At 34.5% G+C, this 24,987-nt stretch overlaps 1 protein-coding gene across 4 annotated transcripts in view; it reads right to left on the minus strand.

Moving 5' to 3' along the window:
• The window catches only part of LOC126771576 (Ig-like and fibronectin type-III domain-containing protein 2), a 139,957-nt gene that overhangs the window by 22,552 nt on the left and 92,418 nt on the right, over nt 1-24,987 (minus strand). For all 4 annotated transcript variants that reach the window (XM_050491527.1, XM_050491528.1, XM_050491529.1 and 1 more), the window contains one exon: nt 18,775-18,841. In XM_050491527.1, coding sequence (XP_050347484.1) covers nt 18,775-18,841 — 67 coding nt within the window. The remainder of the gene's footprint in view (nt 1-18,774; nt 18,842-24,987) is intronic.

Genomic DNA, 24,987 nt, shown 5'->3' on the forward strand with positions numbered 1-24,987 from the left:
TAGTAAGCGATGGTTAACATTTCTTATAATGCCAATGTCTATGGGCATTGGTGACCACTTACCATCAAGTGGCCCATATGCTCGTACGCCTACCAAATCTATAAAACAAACATCGCACAATTACAAGTTAGCGCTTACACTGTCGCCCCACCATCGACTTCATTTACATTCAGTGGAGACCCGCGCTTGACAGGCTCTGGATAAAGGAATCGACGCAAATTGAGCGGCCGCTACCACGTATCCTGAATGAATCAGTTTGTATGATAACAGCCAGCTTTTTATGATTCGCCCAAAATTGACTGATATTGCTCCTAAATTCAATATTCGTATGTGATTTCGCTGAGTGATTGATTCGATAAGCGTTGAGTCCCTTCCGAAATTATTGGTGACGGTGGTACTTTTTACGAAAATCTGGAAGCAATATTCGTCAAGACCATATCACGGTCTTGACGATTATTGTTAACGTTTTTTTTCGATATTATTAGTTTGATAAATGATAAGAAGTAAACGATTAGTGTAGCAAAGTGGGTTCTTCTAAGCGTTACAGAGGTAAGTGCTTTATTTATTTATATGTTTATACATGCAAATTATAAATTATATCAATTTTAAACATTCAAAAGTCTATTAACATTATAAATATTGAGGGATAATGAAGTTTGTTGCGTTGCGTGTACTTATTTATTATTAATGATTGATTTCAGATTATTGGTACGGCCACTGGGCGCCCACTCTTATATAGAGTATTACTGTTCTCGGGTTTCAAGGGTGAATGAGCCAGTTTAATATAGTTGATAGCTTATTGACGGTGTGAGGAATTTTTAATAAATTTATTTACATAACTTATGTGCAATAAAGAATAGAGAAATCCTATTCTAATATATAAGAGTAACTCCTTAGTTTCCTATTCGGCATTCTATCTTTATTTGGCTAAATCTATGGAAGTTTAGAAGCGATAGTTTTTAGGTTTAGTTAATCTTGTGATAAAAAATTAAGTGTTACTAAGTTAAGATAAGAACTTACTTGAATAAAAAATATTTAATTGATTTTGATTAAGTTGAAAACTCCGTGTTTTCAATTTGGTAATAAATGAAAAAATATTTAAAATAGAGAAAAGAATGTATAAAATAGTTTTTTGAAAAAGAAACCTAATATCCCCGAGGGCATACGGAGAGGGTAGACCGTATCACGATATGTGAGGTGGTGAAATTGCACATTGAAAAACCGTTCCGTTCAGTTTTGATTCTTATTGCATTTGCAATAAAAGTTACAATGCAATATCCATATTTAGACATGTATACTGTAAATGAAAGACGCAAATGAGAGCGCAGTGAAAGATCATACGAAAAATACGTCCTCCGCTAAGCGAACACATACAGACTTTAATGATGTCTTACTTGAGGCAAAAATTATATCTTTTGACGTAACGAAGTATCTATTACCACCATTCGTTTGCCATTAAAACCTATCAAACGAATGTCTTATTTATATTTTTTCCATATATATTTATTGGTTTTCTTAATTTTTTTTTGAATAACCATAAATATTGATGTTTCTATTGAGGAAATTCTTGGAGGTCTTTGTACAGCAGTGGACGTTTTCTGACTTATATGATGATGATGATAATGAGTTATGCCTAACATCTACCTGGCTCCCGTAACGGCCATATTTTATTTAAGTGTTTAGTTTAAGTACATATTTGATATATAATAATGTCCTCCAGACCGATTTAGGCCACGGTGGCCAATCTCTAGAGAGATTAGCCAACTGCGAAGGAGATATAGCCAGATGGCCCAGTGGTAAGAACGCGTGAATCTTAACCGATTATCGTGGGTTCAAACCCGAGCAAGCACCACTGAATTTTCATGTGCTTAATTTGTGATTATAATTCATCTCGTGCTTGACGGTGAAGGAAAACATCGTGAGGAAACCTGTATGTGTCTAATTCCACTGAAATTCTGCCACATGTGTATTCCACCAACTCGCATTGGAGCAGCGTAGTGGAATAAGTTTCAAACACTGTCCTCAAAAAAAGGCCGAGAGGAGGCCTTAGCCCAGCAGTGGGACATTCACAGGCTGTTACGGGGCAGAAGATATTATAGCGCACGAGTTTGTGCGCAAACACAGGTGCACTCTCTATTCCCTAGCTCATATTTGATATATACTGAGCGCTTGAAGATTCGGTGAACTAGTCTGACGTGTGTTTATAAGGGATGAGAGGCATCTCATTTCACGGGCTCTCGAAGGCGTGATGTTAAGCTTTACTGAAAATATGCGTTTTTTGATTATTCTAAGCTTATTCAAATTTATATCATAAAATTATCATATCGATATTTGAAGATCAAAAACGTTCTTTCAAAATATCAATTGCTAACTTTTGTTGATTTTGTTTAGAGTAAGGTCCTCTCAATGTCCCACTGCTGGTCTAAGTAAAAGCATACATAGAGCTTATGTGTTAAATTTTCATCCATTTCAATTAAGCACTTGAAAATTTAGTGGCGCGAGTCCTGGTTTGAACCCGCGATCTTCGGTTACCATTTAAGTGTTCTAATCATTAGGTCATCTTCGTATTAAAGTAAAACAATTGAAACTTTAATTTACATAAGTTGCAGTCTTTAATATTTAAATTGTATTCAAAATCTTATATTCCATTTAAGTTGGTTCTTAAAGCACTTTGAACCATATTAAGTATTCTGCGGTAGCATTTTTAATATAAAATCGAATAATTTTATAACTAACGTTAAAAACGTATTCTAAGTTCGATGCGTTCGCGACATTTTATTTTCTAATTATATATATCAATTATACGATTTATATAAAGTAATTAAAATTGAAGGTATAAAATTAAAATACTGCTAAAGAATTAGTTTAATAAGAATTTACTTGAAGCTTATATAATCTTTTGAAACTAACGGTATTAAGTTATTTATAATCTTCCTATAATCAATAAATTGATTTAACGTTCCATCGAGATTTTACTCAAAAGTGCTTTAACCTTTTAACTTGGCGGTAGGGCTTTGTGATGCTCGTCTCGATAAAAACCCACTCATGAGGTATTCTACCACCAAACAGCAATATTTAGTAATGTTGTGTTCTGGTTTAAAGGGTGAGTGAGCTAGTGTAACTACAAGCATAAGGGACATAACATTATAATTCCCAAGGTTCGTAAAACAATAAAAAAAACGAATATTATACTGCATATATCGTATGGAATGGTTGATGTAATGTGCGATATCGTTAATGTCTATTGACGGTGACCGCTCACCATCAGGACCTATTTTATAAAAAGGAACTATTTTAAAATAAATGATATTCAATGAAACATTTGAAATAGAATATTATGTAAATACGAGTCAATTTAATATGAATTGAAAATATATAAGAATGGAAATTTATAAATAGAAGCCGTTGAGAAATAAGAGTAGCATAACGCGTTGTCGTGAATTGAAAAATTGGAAAATTCTCAGCCATGTGCAAGCTATTGTGTTGCTCCAGCAGCTTGAAATGGAGCACCGGGCGTTGTTTCTTTGGCTTTATCCCGTGTGTCTTGTTAAATTCTAGCCGAAATACTGAAATATCTTGTAACAAAAGGTAAGATACGCTATTTATTATGAACTATATTTTCTCGAGAATGCGTTTGTTCACGACACATGTAATCGTTTTTCGATTTTCCTCTGAATTGAATATACCTCAGTTCGTCCGTTGTAAATACATAACCTCTTAAAAGTGTGTTTAATTTGTAAATAAGATCATTATTTAAAATTAAAAGGTCTTAAGTGTTTATTAAAAGGAGGCGAAGGTTCGATATTGTCAATATTGCGAGGCGAATTTGGACTAGATTAGTATGTGATCAGTGAGTCATATACCCAAGAGGGATAAAACAGGCTGTGTATGATGATGATAAATATAAAAATCTGGTCATATCTGCTTCATAGACATTGTCATTAAGAAATATAATTTATTTATTTATACCACTATCTCACTCATAATTTAAATCGGACACAGCAAATCGAAGTATTGATGTTTGACGGTAGAATTATTGACGGTACAATATTTTCTTTTGCAGTAAATACATTTTATATCTACATTAAACTCTAGAAATACATATAATACACATATTTTTTGCGTTTTACGCAGAGTAAGATTAAATTAAGCAACGATTTTGACGAACTTTTCGATTTTAGTTAGCTTCTCAATAACGAAGTCTTGATTCTTCAGTGCCATTTTGCCAGGGTATATTGAATTGTAATTTAATCTTAATAAATAAAAATTAATGTTTTTATGTCTGTCCTTTGAACGTTCCTAAATTATTTGAAGTCAGGTGGGGTGTTCCCCATGTGCTAACGAAGGACTTGTCCCAAAAAAACAACATTTTCTTTGTATGTATATATCAATATAATTGTTATAGTCCCTTATTTTAACCGTGAGAAGTACAAATGCTATAGGTAGTTAGTACAAAATAAATAGCCAAACAAATCAGCTAGTATAAATTATATTATATATAAATCAACTACTCTAAATTTGTTTGAAAAATATTAATCAATATAAAAAAGCTAATATTCCGCTTTACGACGTTGATTTTTTTTATTATTTCGAAAATCACAATATATTGAATATTTCATACATTTTAAGGTTTTCATGAAGCCCATATTACGTTCGTCGGTTGACAAAAAAGCCTTAATGGAGGCTCCGGGTTTTTCAACTTAAGCGGATTTCAGTTTAAGCGGGGTTATTAATAAAAATTAACTTGGCATGTGTTCAAACGATTCTTCATACTCAAATTGAAATTTACTTTTTTTGGGGATGTATATTTTTGTTCCATCTTATACCTTCTAAAATCCTTTCATTTCCTGGGTGGATTATACCTTATAACCAGTAACAAAAACATATGTACTATTATTTTGTAAATTAATTTTTGAAGGTAAACTTGCAAATGGGTTACGTCATGATCTTATCTTCACCAATATACATAAGCACTGAAAGAAATATATAATTTAAGTTTCAAAATTGCTCGTTAGAACCTACATGAATAATAATAATAACGAAAGCCTTTACTGGAGGATTTGTGCTAAATACATATATACACTGGTATCTTGAGCTAGAAATCCCATATCAACCCTTAATTAGGGCTATTCGGGTGGGTGACCCGAGATTTTGAATATACATAAATTTAATTTCCAGTCTATTTATGAGTGGCTTTATTGTTTTAATTCTGGCATCATCGTGATTAATATTTCACTCGTCATAATGTTAGACTTTTTTACAGTTCGGTGTCGAATTTTGGTAAAAGAGGCAGAAAATGTTATTTACCGTAAAATTAAGGTCTAGAGATTTTTTTGTAACTAGTGGACTTGGCAGATGTCGTCCAGCCATGCAGTTATTATTTTTCCTTTGGTGATCTTCAAACCATCCAAGAATACATTGAAATGTTCAGACAAAATTTCATCCAAATCGGTCCAGCTACTTAGGAGGAGTTAGGTGGCAAACACACGTACAGAAGAATTATATATATTAAGAGAGTGGTTTTATTAATGGCTCTAGACAATATTTGTGTGTTTTTGCAAAATATATTTCCTTTTTTTTATTTCTCATAACCTAAAAAAAGAAACAACGACTACACAAGCGTTGTCTAAAATTACATTAAATTGTTTGATAATTGAATTTGTGGTGCAGCACCGTTACTCAGCGAGCTTTATTGCTTGCTACTGCTGACTCCAGCAGGCACTTCCATCATTATTTAATCATGGTCTTTGCCACATATTTCCATTCGTGTTTCGGCTGTCGTCGTGTTTATATCGTAACAGATAGATCGGATTTTGCGTAAAGACTTCCTTTTTTTCGTGATACTCAAAAGACCTAACTTTGTTTATTTATTATTTGCTTTGAATATTATATAATATATATCCAGAATTTGTATTTAATATAACTATATACATAAGTGTTTGGAATATTCAGGTAAAATAATAATTACGATTTTAATTCATTATATATAATTTTGTTTTTAAATACTTGTTACGAATATTTCCAAGGGTAAATTAAAAATAGTTTTTTTAATATTCACACTGCATACTAAGTCGCGAATCCAACTCATATTTAAATTAAATAAATGCACTTAAATTAAAACCTCTTTTCATAGTTTCTTGTGCTCATAATTAAAAAAAAATGTACATATCATGAATAGAATTAAATTAATTCTCAACACTCATGACGACCACTCAAAATACAAAAAAACTTAGTAACGACTTCCTTGAGAAGGCTCTCGAGTGATACAATTTTAATACACTTTTAAAAAGGTTTTAAAACATAATAAAAATTCAAACTATTTTCAACCTTATTTCAATACTGTTAAGCCTAATTATCAAGCGTTGCAAGAAACGCGTTACCTAAAAATGTCCTTGGAACATCAATTCTAAAGTATAATATTGTTTGATCTGGGTAAGGCTCGCATAAATATTTATTGTAGGATGAGACCGCAAGGGTCAAAGATGATGTTTAATGGAATCCATGGAGGCCCGACCCAGATGGAAAGTGACGCTAGAAAAACTCATTAAAATTAAAACAACAAAAGTATTTTAACCTCCAATACGGAGACAAGAGATCTTAGATACAAGTAACATCAACTGTTGTCAGAGATAAATTTTAGTATGTGCTATTTATTTAATTGTATATTATGTGCTTTTCATTGCCGCTAGTTATTCTTTGCTTTGCTTTTTAATATCGAATTAATGCCAATAATTTATCTACTATTGTTCAGCGATAAAACTCCAGAAGAAATATTTACTGTTTTATTTACAAAATTATTTTTCTCTTTCTGTCTTTACTGACTTGACATTAGAAAGAAGAAGACAGCTTTATTTAACTAATCAGATTAACAACATTAATACATATATAAAGTCGTTAGTCACATATAAAGTTCAAAGTAAGTACAAAGTGATTTATATTAAGTTGTGATAGGGAGTCAAGCGCAAATGATAGCACTTCTAAAGTAAATTAATCTGTGATATAAATCACTCTGCGAATAGTACAAGAGCGGACTGCGAAATTCATCAACTCGCGTGAAGCGCTCACTACTTCAGCATTTACTTTTGATATTGCAGTGACAAGGAATTTCATTTTGTGTGACACGCGTTCACGTGTATTGCTCAAATTGCTTAACACAAAGCCACGCTATACACACCTTAACGATGTCAAAGTGTAAAGAGTATAATTTTTAAGGTTAATCTTTTTTGGGTGCAATAAAAATTCAAAATTTACTGTCAAAGTAAATTACAGTATGAGTCTGTGAATGTTTTACTGTTGGGCAAGCCTTATCTCTTTTTAAAGAGTAGGATTACTGCTTATTCTACCACGCTGCTTGAAGCAGATTTTCATCTTCCACATTTAGGTTTTATCACGATATTTTACTATACAACCAACCACGAAATGAAATAAACACAAATGAAACAACTGACCAGTTATGAATCTTAATCTTCGGTTAAGATTTACGTATTCTAGCCACTGGGACATCTCGGCTGCTCACTTTGAATAAGGTAATTTTCTGTAACGCATATTGAAGACCTATTAACTTTTTATCCAATGACTTTATTATTAATTAGAGTTAATGAAACCGATTGAATAAATTTTATGACTTGATTTGAAATTTCATGTATTACAACCTGACAAATAAACGCTGTTTAACGGGTTCTAGATATTACTAATTACAATAATTTCTCTCTTTTTGCCATCATTGATTTGAAATTCGATAGAAGAAGACACAGTATTGTTTAATTTATCACTTTCTAAACAACAAATCCGTTAAAATTGTACTAATTGGTTATAATTAATTCATTATTTCATTATGTATTGTTGAATAATTAACGTTCACGGTATAACAATATACAAGTTTTTTTATTATGAATGCTATTTGTTTATATAAAATGAAAGTTATGTAAAAATTAAGTTTATGTAAGTTAATCAGTTGCATAAAACGTTTTTTATGTATCATACGTTCGGTTTTCTTCTTTCTAGCATTTATTAATTTGTTAACATATATGTATTATTATAATTTATAACATACGTTTTGCATTTTTATAACTTTTAAAACTGCAATTTATTCTCTGCATCGCTTTAAATATAAATAACACATAATATGCTCTATTCAGGTAAGCGCTTAAAAGTGCTTTTAAATCATTTTATATCGTAAACGAAATGTAAAACTAACACTGAATCGAAATATAAGTTCTAGCAATAATAACTGACAAGAAATTCAGTAGTTAATCTTTTAAATAATTCATATTACATATAAGCCAACTCCAGAAAAGAATAGTAATGTAATAAACATTAAAAACAAAAATGCATATTATATAATGAAATTAATATGATTTAAAAGCCTCATAAATGCTTTAAAGCATAGAAAAGGGAGGAAATTATACTAATGGTGGTTGATAAATACTTATGTGTTTATGTTTTTCGACAAATGCCGGTATAATCCACACGGTATTTTCACGGAATGATACAAACAAGTGAAGCTCGTGAAAATTAATTGGTCCTACCCAGGATTTAAACCTCAATATTCGGTAAAGATTCACGCGTTCTAGCCACAGGACCATTTCGTCCCACGTATATATAATTCTACTGATAAAAGAATAATTTTAGCCATCCATACATATGTCCTTGTAAAAATAACACAATAAATAACAAAATTGATTTTGTTTTTTTAATCATAGTATCGTGTATGAAGTCTATAAACGAACAAGTTGCTTTGTTGAGTGCGAAGCGCGCCAAGTTTAATAACGTTCGGTAAATTACAGTCGCCTCTCGAACTATGTAAGCATTCAGCGTCAACATAATTACACGATGCTGTGTGAATTAAAACCCAGCCACACATCACTTTAATTTTGTTTTACACTAAGATTTGTTACTTTTGATACTTATTTGCTGTATATAGTATATATTTTTATTATATAAATAATTAATTAAACATATTATGTCAACTAATTGAACTTATCTTGAATTAATGAGATCGTGGAACTGTGATTTTTGATTAGAAAATGTATACTTTAATAAAGTATTAAAATTGTTTATTCTGACAATACAGAAGGTTATTTTGTAAAAGTAATTTTCGAAAGAATGTGTTAAATAAGAATCAAAATCAAATATGATATAAAACTACATTCTAAGAATAATACTTCAATCTAAATTACAAAAAAAGACAATTAAGATAACTTTGAATAATACATAACACCAATTATTTACATGTATTTTTTTATTATAATAAACTTTAGATAAAAATATATAACAATATACTATAATAATAACAATAATATAACATTAAAACGAATGTAATTCAAAATTACTGTCCCTTTCTTAAAACCTGAGGACCAATTCTACTAATTTACAACAATTGCGAAACGTTTCCGATTCAATTCTCATCCAAGTTTGACTATTAATATTCCATTTCTATTTAGATCTGAACCAAGCCGATATGACGTTACCATATACCGTAATATAAAAACCTGATTTAATTGTAAACTTTTCTATCAATCAATATTATTAATTAAAGAATAGGAAAACCATCGTGGTTCAGAAGGAGACGTCGGAGCGGATATGGGAAAGGGCCGATCCTGCTCGGTGGAGACGACGCCGGCGTCGTCCCTCCCACAGCCCCGACGTCTTAAAAGATAGGGCGTAACCCTGAGGCCGTGGAAGCGTGAGGTGGGGGCCTCGCGGGTCCTATTTCAGACGGCCCTGAGGATTACAGCAACCGGAAAGGCCTCGCACTGCCGTACGCACTGGCGAGTAGTGCGGGGGGACTAGATAACCTTCGCCCCCTGCGGAGAGCTCCGCGCAGCCACGAGCGGAGCAGAGCACGGGAGAACGGATGCGTGTCTACATCCCGCAGCCTCTGCGATCCGTGTCGAGGACGGCCATCGCAGTGATTTTAGTGGATAAGAATCCCACATAATTAAATTTTTATAATGTATCTTTTTATAATTACCATGATACATGTTTATATATTTAAGGCCTTTGGCTTACTATGAAGTATTGTTTTTTTTTTTACTAGTTATTAAGTTATAAAAAAGGTGTCTCCGTGTAAAGGTGTCACCGTAGAATAAACGTTGTCTAATACTTATGTAGAAATCATGTTTTTCTAAATAAAAACGAAACTTTGTTTTCGTTCGAGCCATATTGTCAGGCTAATAAAATATTATTGTGATATTTATTTCAAGATACTTAATAAGTTGATAAAATGACTCTCTCGTGCACTTCAAACCACGTCGAGCCTTGTTGGAAATTCATCACATCTGGGTTAGATACTAATTAGAAAGTGCACCACCGAATCCTTCGCACATGGATTTACGTCGTTGCCAAAATTTGGTCACAATGATATTATTAAGATTTACGTATAAAAATCTGCTACAAATAATAAGAAATGCTTTATTGTACACTGACCAGAACCAGTACTAAGCAATCACTATTATAAAAGTTAAGAGAAATAATATCTTAATAGTAATAATTGTAATTTAATTAATTACGTCGCTTTGTATGTTTTTTTTATAGTATAGGTCCGCGGACGAACATATGGGCCACCTGATGGTAAGTGATCACCAACGCCCATAGACATTGGCATTGTAAGAAATGTCAACTATCGCTTACATCACCAATGAGCCACCAACCTTGGGAACACAACAATACTATGTACTGCTGTTTTGCGGTTGAATATCTGATAAGTGGGTGGTACCTACCCAGACGGGCTTGCACAACGCCTTACCACCAGTAATGTGTGAGTATGTAATATTTTTCATATATGTAAGTTTTCCATGTAATGCTTCTGAAACCTTTGTCTGTAAGTCGTTTATTAGATCTATTAGTCAATAGATTATGTATTTAGTGTCACGTTAACAAGAGACATAGTAAGCAATCCATTAATTTAATATTAGATGCCGTCTACCGCATGTAGATTACTCTCCCATTTTCCGTTATATGATTTAATAAAACTCCCCAAGGAGTTTCGGGTAAGGGTTCTCGTATAAACTATATCTAGTATAATATAACTGATGGTAAGTAAACATATACGTAATTTCTAGTAATTCAACGACAGAATTTAATAAAAGAAATATATGCCATTCCTTATATCGCCAATGCGCATTGGCGATGTAAGGAATGGCATATAGTTACACTGGCTCACTCACCCTTTAAACGGGAACGCTATAAGTATTGCTGTTTAGTGGTAGAATTTCTGATGAGTGGGTGGTACCTATCCAGACGCGCTTGCACAGAGTATTTTTGAAATCTTAATCTTTAATGATTGCAAGGATATTCAGTAATGTTTTTACAAACAGTCTAAGATTCTGATTGATTTTAGTTTCAAATATTATAAACTTCCATACAATTTTTCAATTACAATTTTCTTTGTTGTGAGTGATAAATTAATATTTATTCGATTATCGCTTTGTTTGAAATAATCGCAAGTAGGCGAACAAAAGATAAAATTATAAAGCAAAATTTCAATTTTAAAGTCAACAGTCCTTTCGAAGCAAGGTTTCCCGTAAATCGCGGAAACAATGTTACCTTTAAAGTTTACTTTAATAATCAGAGGATAAGAAAGCTTAAAATTAGTGCACGTTGATTTTCCTGTAGGATATTTAAATGGAATTAAGTAATTAAAATGAAGTAACCAATTTTCTTGGGTATTCTTCTTCATGAAAGTTATATAATTAATCGGCGAAAATTTCAAAGATTAATGGAAAAGCTTAGGAGTTAAATATTTTTGTTTATTTTTCGCTTATTTTTCACTGAATTGTCCTTGAAATTTTAATTGTTTAAAATAGCAATAAATTTATAATTATATACTTGACGGTTACGCATCTGATCATCCTACGCTCGATGGCGGAGGCAAAGAGGAAACCTGCATGAGTCCGGTGAAGTTCTGCTATATTTTTATCTAGCAAAGCTGCAGTAAATTATAAATTCAAATTAAGCACATAAAAATTATTTGGTGTTCGTCTGGTTTTGAACCCGCGATCACCAATAAGAATCACGCATCCTGACCACTGGGCTATCTCGTAAATCTTATCAAAAGAAATACTTAAATTTGAGGAGTGGTACTTTAGTTTAAAGATGAAAAACATTCGTGTGATAAATTTTAATTGGACAGCCTTTAGCGTCTAAGTCGGCCTCTTTGATGTTTTGTTAAACTAAAACAAGATAAGAAAATAAAGTATCTGATTTACAACATATACTTTTAATTCGAGTCTTTTTAAAAAAATTGTATAATAGTAATATTTTAATACAATATTTAATAGTACGTTCAGTTCAAATGTATTTTTTTATTATATACAAAATTGTTTGAATAATATGGATTTATTCCTCGTTGATTTTCAATCAGAATGTATTTCAATTGCAAATAAAATTAATATATGTGTTTGATATTGTATAATTAGCAATATTAAGTTTATAAGGCCACTTAACCCGAGGTCCTGGGTTCAACCTAAGTCGAGCTTTTCTGTGGAACAGTAACAACTCGGAGTCTGGAAATTGGAAGTAAGTACACTTCCGTCCCTTGGAAAACATGTAAAGCACGCACGTTGTACTTGCGCCTGAACTCTTTCCGGTCGTGTCGGATTGCCGTTCTATCGAATTATGAGAGTGAGGGAATAGAGAGTGCACCTGTGATTGTGCAAACTTGTGCACTATAATATTTCCTGCACAGTTGTCTAATCTCTCTTGAGATCGGCCGCAACAGTTTCGTGTCAGTTCCTCTCGGTAGAATCGAGAGTCTCAACTGATGGTAGCTTCATGTATTATTTTAAGTACGATTAAAATGTCAAGCACGTTTTAGAAACAATTTGAATAAAGTATAACTACTGTAAAGTAAGTATTCATTTATACCTACATTATATTTATTATAAATTGATTAATAAGCAAAAAGGTTGAAATTCTATGTAATATAAATTTGATTATAGCTCACTTCGTAGTCTGATCACAAAACTTTAACTTCGATATTTCTGAGTGGTCGCCTTCTGTGATAAGAAATGAAAGATTTCTCTCATAAAGCAAGACTTCTTCGTTTCTTGTTTGCGACATACAGTCCTTAAGAATAAGGAATAGAATATTGTTGACAGAATATAAAACCATGTTTGGTGTATACGTGTAAAGTTTGAGAGGAATACAGAACATTTGAATAACTGAAGTAGCTTTTTTTTATAATATATATATAAATTGAGTTTGAGAGAATCACTAACAAATTCATATACTTTAATTGCCAAAATACTCGAAGGTTCACTAAGAATAGAATATATATATATATATATATATATATATATATATATATATATATATATATATAGCAAAGAAAATGAGTCGCGTAAATGATCACCATTACCCACAAATATTGGCGCTGTTAGAAATATTAACATTTTTTATATTGCCAATAAGACACCAACTTTAAACATTAAGATGTTGGCCATTGTGCCTGTAGTTATATTGTCTCATTCACACTTCACACTGGAACACAACAATACTAAGTATTGCTGTTTAGTAGAATATATTAGGAGTGGGTGGTACCTACCCAGACGGGCTTACAAAAACTCTAGAACAAATTGAATTGACACAGTTTAATTATCGAACGTGATTTCTTATCCCCCATACCTAAAACGCGTCTAAAGAACATTGTATGAATATAAATATATACAAAAACAAAGGATTTATATATACTGTGAGACTTTGAAATAAAACCACCGAGTATGTGTAGTATGGTCAGATAGTGTAATTGGTCTCTCTCATTATAAATTTAGAAAAACGTATTTAGTACTTTAAAAAAAATTGTTATAGCGCGATGTATAATACATCTAACGCCATCTCTTGATGAAAAGATAATTTTAAAATGACATTTGGCATAATGTATTTCGATCTTGAACAGTGATAAAGCCCTTCCATTTTTGATTTGTTTTGTTGTTTGTTTCATATAAAATGGCAGCACTGATTTGATGTTCGTTTCAAATAAAATATTATTATACTTTATGACTGTATGTCAGTCCGTTTGAAGAATAGAATCCATTAAGTTTATTTGCGGACATTTCCCGGACTTTGGGTCGGGTATAGGATGAAGCATTGTCCCTACCCACATTAAGTCTAGTTATAACGGTACGTATTATGGGGCTAGTTAATAATTTATTGAGAATACATTGATTGTCTTTAATAGAATGTTATTTTTTGCTTTGATAGTTTCCTTTTTAAATATGTATTTGGAATGTAAAATGCTTTAAGGAAATATGAAACAGCTGGGTAAGGATAGTGATTTTTTTTCTTTTTGCATTGTATATTGCTGTTTGTTTTATGACAGCGTCAATGGTTAAAGGGCGATATACCGAAATTTAGTTATGAAGATACTTTATCATGGCTTTAAAAGAGTTTACGTTAATAATATTACTGGCATTTTTTATTGTATTAGATAGGCAGATTATTAAGTGGACCTCCCGATGTTGAATGGCACCGTGCGTAGACAGTGGAATTGTTAGAAATACTAACCATCCCTTACATCGCCAATCCGCTAACAAACTTAGGAAATTTGATATTATATCCCTTGTTCCTGAAGTTACACTAGCTCACTTATCTTTAAAGGGCACAAAAATACTAACCATTGCTTTTTGGGGGCAGGTAACTGATGAGTAGGTGGAACTTACTCAGGTTTGTACAAAACCCTACCACCAGTGAAAGTGACTTCTAATTACGGTCCCATTGAAAATGTTAAGTAATTTTATGTGATTTATATTTCATATAAAGGTCTTGTCATATTGTCTTCTCTGGACTCACCTTTTTAAGCTCACTAAGCCATCTTAGCTCACGATCCAGTAAAGCTATAATTACCGTTAGTAATTATATCGTCTTAAAGCTCCTCCATAAATGACACCTAAATCTGACCCCGAATAATTGTGAAATGGCCCGGCACGGGATGATGGTCCATTATCTCGAATGGGTGATATTCTCAAAGTATTCGAGATGAGTTTTAGTGCTGCTTAACGATAATTATCGTCATCGTCGAAGAAATGAAACTTCATCGGTTCTTAGCTGTTATTAAAATAGGAATTTATGATTTAGTCCCCACGACTTATCTTGACCTTTCACGAGTCATCTTAGTTCTTTATGTTTCTTGGGATAAAAGTATTTCTACCTGATAATTAGTCTTGGGACAGGTTTGTTACTTTATAATATTAATTTTAAAGACGTTTCTTTTTCCTCCATTTGGGAAAGTAGTAAAAAGTTTTCAGTCAAAACTTTAAAAAATGATGTCCTTGTCTTCGTGCACTATTACAAAGTTCTATCAGAATTGATTAAACAGAGTTCTGTTCGAATAAACTTGTACCATTGTATTGAATGAAGCAAGGGAAAATAGAACTGTGGATTAGTTATAACATTATTGAGAACACGATTCAAACATTGGTTTCCCTAATAATATAAATTTTCAATATAAGTATTGTGTAAACTAGATTGATATTCAATTCATCTTTCTTACAATTCCAACCTGTATAGAGACTTGTAATATACTCGTTATTGATAATTTATTCAATAGTCAAATAGTAATTGCTTTATATTGCTGACAGAGGTGAAATGAGTAAGGGGAATTGTTTAACAGTTACAAAATAATTTAATGAGTCTTTGATCGAATTGTCGGCTTATTTTACAATAAGATATGATAATGATTACATCATATCCCATGGAGTGGTTGCAATAACACGCAGCACTTCCATATCAAGGCAGTGACGACGCGGCTGGGTAAGTGAAATACAACCTTAGAAAGGCAAACCATATTAGATACATCCATTATGGACAGGCTGGCCGAACACCATCTTAATGAGCCTAGCAATCCAGAATCGGAAAAAGAACAAAATAAAATTCGCAATTCATATTTTTGATTATGATACTGCCTGCAAATGAAAATATGCTGGCACACAAAATACCAGACTATAAACCGGTAGGAAGATAATACAAAGGCACGGACAACACTCTGTGGAGACTACAAGACAACATAAAAAAATATATAATGCAAGTGATAGTCAGTAAATGTTAGAAAGGTTAGAAGAGGGTTAAGCTTCTTTTAAAAAAATGGTGTGCGTGCAAAGGTACTCACGAGAGTAGACGTGTCAACATGTTAGCTCATATACCGATCTCACACTCGTTAACGAACTTGTAAAAACGAATCTTACGCTGACGTCATCTGGTGCTCTAAATCTTACGCTTACTCATTTGATGTTTGAAGTCTCAGTTAGCCCATATTATTAGTATATGATAATGCCCTCCAGACAGATTTCGGCCACGGTGGCTAATCTCTCTTGGGAGTACTACGCAGGAGATATTACAGTGCACAAGTGTGTGCGCAAATACAGGTGCACTCTCTTTTTCCTAACTCTCATAATCCGATGGGATGGCAATACGATACGACCGGAAAGAGTTCAGGCGCAGGGCCAACGGCTTTAGGTGCTTTCCGAGGCACGGGAGATATTATTAGTATGTATCGCGCGCTAAGATCATCATCAAAAACCCATTTTTAATTTTAAAAAATTCCAAAAGGACTTTTATATGTGAAATCTATTACCAAAGATAATTCGTAACAAGTTAATCAACTTACACGATGTTTAATATAAATTAAATTGCGACTCTATTAACTGTAAGTGAAACCAGTCTCTATAACGTGACGGTTAGGGCTATAATGGCGTGTGATAAATTAAGGGGAAAGGGGGTGAAGAAGATTAATTTAACTATAATGGGAATCCTCCGAGCGTTCAGTTTGTAGGTGCTTAAGTAAAGTTTATTATGAAATTAATTTGTTGCTCATGTTATTTAGACATGATACGTGTTACAATTTATATATCTATTACGTACGAAAGTTATAGATAGATAAAACTGTGTTGGGGATCACAAATAAAAGACATACCTTAAAATAGAAAATGAAACTGGTTAAAAAATAATACGATACTGATAATAATACGACTGAAAATCCACATCACACACAAAAATATAGCACACACATAAACGTACACACACACGCACACACGTAAACACAGGTTTGGATTAACTTACAATAATTGGTAATAAGTACTTTGTAATACTTTGTAATACTATGTAATGATTTAATGTAACACCACTTCAGGAGTCAGGGCTACTTTTTATAATATGTATGTAATTGATGAGTATATTCCTAAATTATTATTTATTGGCTTCCATCCGCTTCGCCCGCGTTGTTAAGGTGTTAGGTCAGGGTATAAGCTATCTCCATTTAAAATTACGTCCATATCCGTTTAATTGTTTTTGGTGTTGTTAAGTAACAAACATCCAAACATAGAATCTTTTATATAATATTAGTAGGATATCCAATTACTATGTTTAAGACTTTAAAAATCGCATAATAGGAGTGTCTATGAATCAATTGCTACTACAGACCAGAAGTTTACTAATTACTTACTACTAATACTTACTATTAATACTAGTTACTTAATTTGTTAATATAATTCATCTCGTGCTTGACGGTGAAGGAAAACATCGTGAGGAAACACGTATGTGTCGAATTTCACTGAAATTCTGCCATATGTGTATTCCACTGATCCGCATTGGAGCAGCGTGGTGGAATAAGCTCAAAACCTTGTCCTCCAATAAAAAAGGGAGAGGAAGCCTTAGCCCAACAGTGGGATATTCACAGACTGTTTTTGTACTGTACTGTTATATTATAGTATTATATAGACATATATTACTATCTGAAATCGGCAATCATATAACTGACGTCAATAGAGTAATTTGAGTAAAATTGATTGATTTACGGGCTCTATACATACCTTATACCATGTTTTATCAAGTCTTTGTTTATTATATTTTTTAAGTCTCTTAAGTAGTAAGTAAGACATAAGTCATACGCCAGTCTGCCTGTTTTAAATAAATGAAAAAGCTAAAGAATGTTTTTCTTATGCACGTTTTTTTTCTCCCAACTTATTAATTTTCTTGTTGTTATTATTGTTTATATTATTTTTCTTGTTGGATTTGTCTTGGTACGGGTATATGTAAATAAAAATGAATATTGTTATGTTTGTTTATGTGTCGTTCAATCATTCATCTGACTGTGATAAAGCAGTGTCGTCCCGGCGCTGGCAACAGTGGAGGCGATCCGCCCCCACTTGAGTCGCTGGGTAACGAGAAAAGGCGCCACACTGACCTTTAAACTGACTCAGGTGCTTACATGGGTGTTTCGGTAAGTACCTGCACGGAATAGTCAGGCGGGAGGTAACGCCCTCCTGCCACGAGTGTGGTGCGCTTACGGATACGGCGTGCCACACTCTGATGGAGTGTGCTGCTTGGGAGCATCAGCGCCTTTCCCTTGCGACCCTAATGATTTATGAGATCTCTCGCTGCTGAGCGTGATAAATGCCATGCTCGTCGGGACGGCATGGCAGTATGCGCAAGCGATCCCGTGGCGTCCTCCGACAGGACGGAGTGGTTTTTTACGTTGGTTTTTTAGTGGGTATTTCGGTGCCTTCAGTGCCGGCGAGTCCTACATACTCCCCTCACCTTATGTGGAGGAAACAAATGTTTTTTTCCAGCGGAAAAAAGTGTCGTCCCGATGCAATTTTTAATTTACAAAAAGAAAAGGTAATGTGACAAATTTCTGCTATTAAAAAAACTTCTTATATTAGCTTAGAAACATACATAAATATTCGGAAAAAATCATAAGAATGTGGTTGCGTTTACAACATTTTTTATTACTTATGATATTTAGAATGTTATATTTTATTTAAATGAGAATTTTCTTACCTTCAGATTGGGCGAGTGTCACTACAAACAGCGTGACAACCGTCAAAACGAACGTTAGTGCCCTCATCTGTAACAGAAATACGGAAAAATAAATTGTTGTGATAGAAGCAAAATCCTTATCAATTTTACTTGGTGGTACGGCTTTATGCAAGCTCGTCTGGGTAGATACTACCAATACATCACATATTCTACCACCAAACAGCAAAACTTAATATTGATGGACCAGTGTAACAACAGACACAAGGGACATAACATTTAAGTTCCCAAGGTTGGTAGAGCATTGGTAATGTAAGGAAAGGTTAATATTTCTTACGGCGCCAATGTCCATGGGTGGTGGTGACCATTTCAAGCCTAGTGACCCATCAGCCCGACCATCTACCTATATATATAAAAAAAAGAAATAAAACTAAGTCCCTCACTTAACCGAAGATTTAAACAATGATGTTATGTGTCTTAAGGCATATATTCTGGCGTAGCATAATATATATTATGTAAGTTTTCACCAGCTTCGCTTTATTTGCGGCTTAGTCTGCGCATGAGGAGGTTTTAGGTAAGCTATGACATTTTCTATACCTCTGACAAGTTGTATGTCGAATTTCATGATGATCGATTGAATAGTTAAGATGTGAAAGTGGAACAAATAAATAAACAAACATAGACCAACTATCATACGAAATTATACTATACTGTATAACTAAATATAGAGAGAAGTATAAGAATAAGATTATATATATAAATAATCTATTTGAATTTGAGTATAAGACAACCTCCTATACTATTAATACCATTAAGAAGTTAACGAGTAATTAGAAACTACCCCACCACAAAAGCATTCCTGAGGTAAGTTAGTCCAGCGGTCAGTCTAAGAGTCTGCCAAATAGTATTTCAAACAGTGCTAGTAAATATCAATATCTCATAAGCGTTCTTAAGAAAAGTAAAACACGTTTTAAAGTACAAAAAGGGAAGATAAAATGAGGCAAAACTATTACTTTAAAAAGGAATATTCTTTGACGTAGCAAAAATTCAACCAATTACCAGAGTAGGACTTAAAAAAGGAAACGTACTTTTTAATGGGCTTTTTAAAGTGGAGTATTTAATTCAGTCACTAGATGGCGCTAGGAGCACATAATTACATCCGCAATGATTGCGGCTGACGGTATTTTAAGCTATTTTTTTTTGTTGGAAATCGCACTGAAATAGTAAGCACTGCCTGACCCGTATTGAAATATCCAATTGTCAATCCAACTTGGTTGAAAATGTTTCAAATTTGACCGAAATTCTTTTGGACTATTTGAAATATTTTTTTATTGCTCGCTTTCGGATAGTTGGATTCAATATTGTGAAAATGTTTAAGCTCAGTCATTAATTTGACCTCTGTAATTCCTTATTAAATTCAATGGGCTTAAATTAAAAATTAAAGCGCTTGCCACTTGATTAAATTTGCTTATCGTGATTATTAGATATCGCGATATCATGCAAATTTAATTTCTTAATATAAATAAAAATAATGACTTGATTTATATACACAAACCACAGTATCACATAATAACGATTTACATAAAATAACAATTTTATAAAACACATTTCTCATTATATAGAGAAAACATCAGATATTTTTTACTTAAACTTACATATTTACCTAGCACTTTAATTCGATCTTGAAATTGTATCCTCTAATGATTTATGTAACAGCCTGTAAATGTCCCACTGCTGGGCTAAAGCCTCTTCTCCTTTTTTGTGGAAAAAATTGATTAAACAATGAAAAAAATAATTGAAACTATACATTCTCTACACCGAAACTGCTCTCAAAATAAACACTCTAAATTACATCTCTATATCTCTAGAGATCGTTACTGTTAGAAATAAAATACAATACATGCATCTTTTTCTAATATCCATTAAATATAGGGTCGTTCAAGAGATAAGCTTATTATTATTATTTTTTTATATTCGCCGGGAGGGCAAATGACTCTACTCCATCTGATGGTAAGTGGAGTCCAAACGCGACGACGGCCAGTACAGACGGGAAAAACGTTCTGCACTAGCCGCTTTCGCCTTGCCGGCCCGCAAGATGCCTCTTCACGCCTCGTTTGAAGGAACTCGGGTTGTAAGAGGAGGGGAACACGTGAGCTGGTAAGGAATTCCATTTTTTGGAAGTGCAACAAAGAAAGGAGTTGCCAAATTTCTTTGTTCGCGATGGAATTGATGTCACAGTTAGGCGGTGACATCGAGAACCATCTCGCGTGGACTTAAGAAGGAAGGGGGAAGCAGGAATTAGAGAGAATAATTCCTCAGAGCACTCACAGTTGTTGTGGCGTGAAAAAGCGCCGCACCTTGTTCAGAACTCCGAGTTTCCGTGAAGCTGTTTTTATAACAGCCTCGATGTAATCCCTTGGACTAAGGTCGCAGCGAACGTCAATCCCCAGCATGGCAATTTTGCTTTGCATCACCAGCGGAGTACCACAGAGGGAGGGAAGAGGGGAAAATGTTGACTTTTTCGCCGTGAGAGCGCATACCTGTGTTTTCTTGGCATTAAACTCAACAAGATTATCAGAGCCCCATTTGGCGATGTGCTCTAACGTCCTATCGAGTTCAATGACAAGATCCTTCCACCTCTCCTCAATTTCCGCTCGCCCAGCCACTGCGCGTCTGTGGTATCCACCATGCACTGTACTATCGTCTGCATAGAAATGTATGTTCCCAAGAGAGAGCATATCATTGATATGCAAAAGAAAGAGTGTGGGAGATAGCACAGATCCCTGGGGGACCCCAGCATTCACTTCATAGAATTGTGAAGCGCAACCATCAACTAAAACACGAAGGCTACGCTTGTGTAGGAAGCTGGCAATCCAGGTGCATAGCTGAGCAGGCAGACCATATGCCGGCAGCTTGGAGAGAAGACTTGTGTGCCAGACCCTGTCGAAAGCCTTGGAGATATCGAGGCTGACAGCCAACGATTCTCCATACTTGTCGATAGCTTCACCCCAGAGGTGTGTTACATACGCTAGAAGATCACCTGTGGACCGTTTTGGTCGGAACCCGTACTGTCGATCATTAATTAAACAGTGATCTTCTAAGTAATGGATCAGTTGGTAGTTTAAAATCCGTTCCATCACCTTACAAAGTACTGAGGTGATAGCTATTGGCCGATAATATGCCGGGTCAGACCGATCCCCTTTTTTGGGAACCGCTTGCACATTAGCTCTTCTCCAAGCCTCCGGCACACATCCCGAAGAGAGAGAAAGTTGGAACAGGCGCGTTAACACAGGAGACAGCTCCGCTGCGCACTTCTTCAGCAGTATGGCTGGTATTCCATCGGGACCGCTAGCTTTCCGTACATCAAGTTATTGCAGCTCCGCACGCACATCACGTTGCCTGATTTTAGTGTCAGGCATCGTATGGCCACATGAAGGTATTGTAGGTGGCAGCGCACTACAATTATCGATGACGGAATTGTCGGCAAAGAGTTTAGCCAGGAGATCAGCTTGCTCTTGCGGACTGTGAGCTAGCGATCCGTCCGGATTTCTGAGCGGTGGCAGTGAAGGTTGGCAGAAATTGTTTTGCACAGACTTGGTCAGACGCCAGAAGCTACGGGAGCCCCTAGGATGCGAAATAAGGTCATGACCAATCTGTACAATGCGCTGTGCATCCGCTCTCGTGTATGCCTTTCTACAGGACTTGGAATTTTTATTATAGTTTGCTTTCAGTGAGTCGATGTTAGATGCCCCGCTAATGCAGCCGTTGATCCACTTGCGATATGCCGCCTGCTTAGATGATACAGCATCGGCACATTCACGAGTGATCCAACGGTTACGCGTACTCCTACTGACGAGATCTGAGCTAGGAATGTAGTATTCCATTCCCAACATGATCTCGATAGCAACAGCAGCGGCACTAGCTGTCGGGTCACTCCCACTGAAGCAACGTTCCTTCCAAGGGACCGACGCATAGTAATCGCGCATACCGTCCCAATCCGCCGACTTATAGTGCCAAACGCGACGTTTGCATACCGCTAGTGGCGGCAGCTTGGCCTGTGGCACTCTGGTAGATATAAGGCTGTGATCCGAAGAGCCAAGAGGAGCCTGAACCACAACCTGATATTCCACCGGGTGAGAAGTCAGCAGAAGGTCCAGTAGAGAAGGTGCTTGCCCATCAATGTCTGGGATCCTGGTGGGCTGATCAACCAGTTGGGTCAAGTCATGTGTGAGAGCAAAAGCATGAGCAGTCCTTCCAGCATGGTCAGTTTTGAGGGATTTCAACCATGATTCGTGGTGAACATAGCTTAGCCATCATGCGTCTTTTTTTTTATAACGGGTAATGGTACTGGTAAATGGACAACCTAATAATGGTCACCACAACCTTCGGCACTGTAAGAAATATAAACCATCCTTACATTAACGATGCGCCACCAACTATGGAACTAAGATGTTATGTCCCTTGCGCCTATAAATACTCTCATTCAACCTTCACTGGAACACAATGCCAAGTAGCGGTTTAGTGATAGAATAGTAAAAATATATTACAATTTACGCGCCCGATGATAAGACGATTTTAGAAAATGGCGGATGCTCAGTGAACGCGATTAGCACAAGTCCAGGAGAATTGACGCGCCTGTTAGGAGGCCCATGTCCAGCAGTGGATTAATGTGGGCTGATGATGATAATGATGATGATATTACACTTTTAAAATTGAAATTGCACTTTCTTCATGCTCAGAGGAGTCTTACTTGAAGAATCAAGTGATTGTTATTTTCATCGGTTCTTTATTCCATACATTAATTCAATCTTAGCAAAACGAAATCGTCAAAACTGTAAAACTCAAATGAGACGTCAACGTAATTGGTGAAAGTTTCGGGGCGGAATTTTACGATGTCAATTTCAAAGGCAATTAATATCTATATCAATTAAGAAGTTTAATTGCTTTCAGTGCCTTTAATAGGCAATTTATATAACTTCGTAAAAAAAACGTTTACGTTGAAATTTTGACTGAAAAAGTCACTAGTACGCCGTTAAACTATATCAGATCGATTTGTGGCATATTGTCATATATCCTATAAAATTCATGCCAAATTCAGCTAATAAAACTAACAAACTGTCACTTCTCTTACATATTAAATAACAATCAAACAAGTTAACAAATCTTGAAAGTAATGAAATGATTTTTTTATGATAATCAACAATTTATTATTATATGAGAAACTTACTACACGTGTACAAAGACATATGCTTGTATGCACATATCACAAGTACTATAGAAAGAGTGTCTTGTCGATAGAAATTTTACATTTATTTCGGCTTAACTCTCATTCCACAGGACTCTGAAGTGTAACGTGCGATAAGGAACCTCTTTTAAATAGTCTTTATTCGGCTTTTAAAAAGTTATAATACATGTTTTCTGAATTTATTGTATAGATTTCCACTTTTTTATTATTTGACTATTGCGAAGGTCTTCTCTTCTGGTAAATATGGCAGAATTTCAAGAAAAGTGTTTGTTGTCACGAAGATCGCTTTTATCACAAAGAATGAGATAAACTATAAATTCTCATTAATAAGTTAAAGTCTGTTGTAGTTTCCAACATTATATTACAACTTGGGATCTGCAGCTTATATCCACTACACATAGCCACTAGACCATTGAGGCATTCAGCAGTTCTACTGCTTTATTATATGTGTAGATACTAAGCGCCGCAACAAAACCATTAGACGGTATTATGACATTTTCCAGAACTCCATTCCAAAATTCGTTAAAAAAAACTTTCGGCCGTGTAATTATTTCGTTTTGTTAATTCGTAACTGTCGATCGCAGTGGAAAAATTAAAATTGACGTGCGTCGGCATTCGGCGCAAGCAACGAATTTCACGCTTATTAAAAAGAGACACTGGGTATTAAAACAAATATGAAACGAACATAAATAATATATCTACGTATGTCCGAAAGTTCATTAACACCACATACGTAAATTGACGAAAATGTAAAAATTGACAAATTATAGACGTCAGAAAGTTGATTAAAATGGAGAATAGATTAGAATAAACAAGTAGCAATCTATAAATATTGCCAAACGGCTCCTTTCCTCATGAGGAGAAGATTTGGAACTTATTGCACCACACTGATCCAATACAGGTTGGTAGTGGATGTGAACGATTCGCATCTGACACATGTAACTTGTCTCAGGATGGTTTCCTTTAAGTAGTTGAAAATTTGGTGGTGTTTG

Source organism: Nymphalis io, chromosome 11 (assembly GCF_905147045.1).
Source record: "Nymphalis io chromosome 11, ilAglIoxx1.1, whole genome shotgun sequence".
Taxonomy (NCBI): Eukaryota; Metazoa; Arthropoda; class Insecta; order Lepidoptera; family Nymphalidae; genus Nymphalis; species Nymphalis io.